This window comes from Austrofundulus limnaeus, unplaced genomic scaffold, assembly GCF_001266775.1.
Source record: "Austrofundulus limnaeus strain Quisiro unplaced genomic scaffold, Austrofundulus_limnaeus-1.0 Scaffold466, whole genome shotgun sequence".
Taxonomy (NCBI): domain Eukaryota; kingdom Metazoa; phylum Chordata; class Actinopteri; order Cyprinodontiformes; family Rivulidae; genus Austrofundulus; species Austrofundulus limnaeus.
The window spans coordinates 178902-183526 of record NW_013952868.1 but is presented as its reverse complement, the minus strand read 5'-3'; the positions used below and the strand labels follow the sequence as shown (position 1 = coordinate 183526).

Genomic DNA, 4625 nt, shown 5'->3' with positions numbered 1-4625 from the left:
GAACTAGGTGATGTTTCCTGCATTCTGGTGTATTTGCATGTTGTTAAACGTATTTTAAACTACGTAAATAAACACTTTCATAACTACTTTAGAGACGGTTTCTACATTCAACTCAATATATGAATCATCCTTTTTTGTGTCACATTGGACATTTGATTCTTTGACCAGCTGGTAGCCTAAGCAGTAGAGTTTTAATAAGGTAAAACAAACAAACAAACACTGGTGACTGCATCATGGCAGCCAGCCTTCTCTTTAGAGACAGTAGTTTGTCAAGAGAACAAAAAATAAAGTTTCTTCTCAGCTCTAACCCTCCTTTCTATTGGCTAGGGACCGGCAAAGGGATCTATTTTTAACCATAGAAATGTTTTTATTAACATCCCATCATGGATCAGTCGCAGCAGCAGTATTCATTTCATGTCTGGATGGGATGGATATCTGTCTGCAGCAGGGAGAAACACAGCATGAAGAAGCCTCCTGACGGTGCTCTGGGACCGGGGAGGAGTAGCTCTCAGCAGCACAATGGAGAAATGCGTTCACGGCAGATTCCCTCAAAGTCTCAATAACACCAGAAAAAGAGTCGCTAGATTTTCGCTTGTCACTTTTCTGAATAACAGTCTCTAGAGGGTCTGAAAAGTCTGTAAATATAGCGAAGAAGTCGCTAAATCAGCACCGCTGTGTTCCACARCRCGCCACCTCTCATGTCAGCGAGCAGCGTGTCGGGTCAATTACGTCACACATTGTCACATTGGTCAAATTATCGTACATTATGGGATTTTTGGGATTATTGATCGTACATCGTACAGAGGGCAAAATTATGGTACAAATACGATAATTATTGTACACCTGGCAACACTGCGTCCAAGAGACTTCTTCAGTCTGATGAGTTTCAGGTGAACTCAGCCTTAAAAGCACCGCCTCCACATGGTGGACAAACAGGTTAGTCACATGCAAAAGAGGGCCATCGACTAACAATAGGCTTGATTAGCTCTATTTTTCATAGAGGGTCATGTGCCCCATCACCTGACTTATTGGTTTGGATGCTGTGGTTCTTAGKTGTCGTGCCATGCGTATGTAGTGAATGCAGGCAGGGCTCAAAGTCCCCATGTTTTTGTTTTTTCCCTCTTTGTGTTGGTTATTGTTGGGGCCCTGGTTCACACCTTTTGCTCATAGGGGGCTGAGTCATACTTGCAATAACAGCGTTGTAGGAGGAGGACAACTGGACATGCAGGCCTCCACCTCTGTAATAATCCAGTAAATCCAGATGTCTTATTATAAAACTTTTAGAATTGTCCATGTCCTGGATGACTAAGAGTTTACACAAAGRTTTCGAGTACATAAAAATATAAAAGAAAATGCAGAAAACAAAAATAAATTACGTAAGAAATGAACATTTTCTAATGCAGTTCTGATGCTGTGTGTTCCCCTCTGCAGAGCAATAACCAGTACAGATATTTAAATTTCTTCTTTCCGGTGGCTCCAGTGGACACTTGATAAACAAATGACTTCCTTCCTGTGAATCAGTCCTGACTCACCTTTATTTACTGTTGTGTTGAGTGTGCTGAAAGTGAATTAGGTGTGTGTTTTTCCTGCAGAGCTTCTAACGGTGGATCCAAACAAGAGGATTAAAATGTGTGGTCTTCGTTACAACACCTGGCTCCAGGATGACAGTCAGCTGTCCTCCAACCCACTCATGACCCCAGACATTCTTGGCTCTTCTACTGTCTCTGTCCACACTTGTGTCAAAGCAACCTTTAATGTAAGAAAAGAGTGGAAGAACCATGTAAAACTGGTCAGATGCTTGTCTAAATGTGATAAATTATCAAACCTTTTACAATACTTAAAATTCTGTGTAGTTGTAGCTAAGTGTCATCCACAACACATAGCTAAATAGTACTATCTATTGTGCAAGACCACTGTACGGATTTAGGTCATCCGTGAATGTACATCCACAACTGACTATATCTCAGTTAGTTTTACAGATATTGAGGTAAAACAGGATGTTGTTGAAAATTTTTCACAATGCATACTGAGCCTGACATCTTGCAGTATTGCATGAGATTGTGCATTACAGTGAAACCTTGCAAAGTTGTGTTTCATAGTTTGCAGACTCAGTCTTTCATGGAGTTTTTCATGAAAACTAATTACTAGTAGTTTGCGGTAATCCACATTATATCGTGGAAACCAGAAATACAGTACAGAAAGGAATGTCAATTCTTCCCCTCATGATTTTTCAAGCTAAATTGTTAAGAGCAAATTAATTTACTAATTTTGTGACATTAACATTAAATGGGACATATCCTGCAAAATCCACCCTTTAGCCATTAAATACATTTTCAAGTGTACCTGGAGTCTCTAGGCATGCAGAAAAGTTCATTTCAGTCTCTCTCAACGCTGCAAAGGTATCTTTATATTCTGTTTGGGTCATATTTTTTCAATCTGTTAAATCTTCTATATTTTTAAGGCATTTTCTGAACTATTACATCAAATTATTTGTGATAGAACTGCCAAATATGGTCTGGACTTAACAACTACAATTTGGCCATCTTCATTCTCCTCTGGCGTAGGGTCAGACTCTGGTTCCAACATGTAAAGCTGGATGGACAAGTCTTCTGTTGTTGACATCTTTTAATCTTTTAATTAATTTGTACATAAAACATCTCTGCACTGCTATATATTTGTAAACTCCTCTTTCAAGCTAGAATGGATCGCTCTGAAAGCTGGAAGGGGCGGGGTGGGAAGCGCCTCGTTAGATTTAAAGAGACAGCCTCAAAACGAGTTGATCTGAGACACACCTCAGAACAGAGGTGAAAGAGGGGCTTGTGGAGTTACAATAAGGAGGAATTCAGACCAAAGCATTGCAGTTTTACTTTATATAGACCCCAACTGAAAGGTTTAAATGTGACAAGGAAGGATTTAAAACATGATATGTCTCCTTTAACGTTAGTTCAGTTCCAYGACTCATAGACTGTGCTCAGAGCGCAGCATTTCTGCCTTCTAACAGTTTACTSTACATTACCACATGGCTGCTAACTGTTTAGCTCTCGTGGGTTTTTGTTTCGTTTTTGCTGCATTGAGATCCCACTCAAAGGTGCCGTGGGCCTTTTCTGGACCACATCCAATATYTGCTTTTTTTTTCATTATTCACAAGTACTTTAAGAATGTAACCCCTGTGAAAATAGGGGCTTTCACTGTACTTTATTTTCAAGGTTATTTCTTAATTTAAAACTTTAGCATGAAAAGCGGTGGGCCATATGCATTTCTTCAAGGAATGCTAGGCCTTTAACAATTAAAAAATAATATGAGGATATTTTATCAAAGCACAACTGGAATAATTATCTCTTCTTAATTTGAAAAGAATAAAAAAAGATTTTTATTGTTTAGTTCTGTTAATAAAATTATTGGCTGATTTTTTAAGGAGAAATGTGTTCAACAATCATTGCAGCCGTTCTCAGAAAAATCCTTTAAAATGGTCTTTTTTCTTTTTATTCAGAAAATATTTTTACTGCTTTAACAACACACTTTTGAAACACAAATGTCATGTTCTGTTGTGAAATGCAGGACTAATGCGACCAGTCTGTGTTCTGATAGAAATAAGATAAATCGATGCAATTTCTTTGGGGGAAAAAAACTTTTTTTTTGTTTTGTTTTTKTTCCAGGCRTTTAACAAATGCAAGCGGGAAGGTTTCCGCCTACAAACGGTGGACAAGGCGCCGCTAGCCAARAGGAGAAAGATGAAGAAGACGAGTACCAGCACAGAAACTCGCAGCAGTTCCAGTGAGAGTACCCATTCTTCCTCCTCCTCCTCACAGTCTCAGGAGAAGACGTCTCCGGAGAGTGAAGCCAACCTGCAGCCCTGCTGCAGCCCTCCGGTCAGCACACGGGCAGCTGTGGAATCAGACTCTGGTAACCAGTCAGCTCCTCCCACCTTTCAGTTCTCAGATGAACCGTGAGACAACGAGACATTCCAGCTCTTCTCTTTGTCTCTGCCTCCAGCTCTGCTGCATGGACGTCTCTAAAAAACCAAGCATGCAGCCGGAGCAGCAGCTGTCACATCTGCATCAATCAATAAATCCTCACTAGCAATAGCCTCTCCTTATGTTTTCCTCTGACTTTCTCACACACACTGTAAGAACCAGGAAGTGGACCAGAAGGAGGCTGTCACCTTTGTCTTAAGGGCTGCTCTACTGTCTCCGATACAGGTGGACAATGGAGACACATCTTTACTTGTTATCAAGTCCCAGTCTCTCTTCTCTTGCGTGCTTGTCTCTGTCCGTGTCTCCAGGGGCTTTAAAGGGAAAGTTGCAGTATTTAAATCACAAAGTCTTTTTGTGTTTTTCATGCAAGGGAGAAAAGAAATGGAACGTATGAGTTTATTTGTAAGATTTTTAGAGACTGAAATTTATTTATGATAAGCTATTTTATTAACTTATTTATGGTTCTAAATGACAAGAAAGAAGATGCAGTATTTACTTAAATTGGATTCTTTTTCAGTTTTAAGTCAGATGGCACACACCTTTTATCTTTATCAGACACATCGTTGCAGCTAAACCATTATTCAGACAAAGTTATGTTCTTATTGACAGAAAGACTTTTAGAACCAACTTAATTCTTTGTCAAAATTGTTA

The 4625-nt window shown here is 39.5% G+C and overlaps 1 protein-coding gene across 2 annotated transcripts in view; it reads left to right on the top strand.

The window, feature by feature from the left end:
* rps6ka5 (ribosomal protein S6 kinase, polypeptide 5) overlaps positions 1-4402 on the top strand; it is a 60110-nt gene extending 55708 nt beyond the window's left edge. Inside the window, exons 17-19 of one of the 2 annotated variants that reach the window (XM_014025304.1) lie at positions 1593-1756; positions 3657-3903; positions 3994-4402. In XM_014025304.1, coding sequence (XP_013880758.1) covers positions 1593-1756; positions 3657-3903; positions 3994-4016 — 434 coding nt within the window. In that variant the 3' untranslated portion in view covers positions 4017-4402. Of the gene's footprint in view, positions 1-1592; positions 1757-3656 lie in introns of both variants that reach the window. The other variant, XM_014025303.1, reaches the window with a different exon arrangement.
* The last annotated feature ends 223 nt before the right edge of the window (positions 4403-4625 follow it).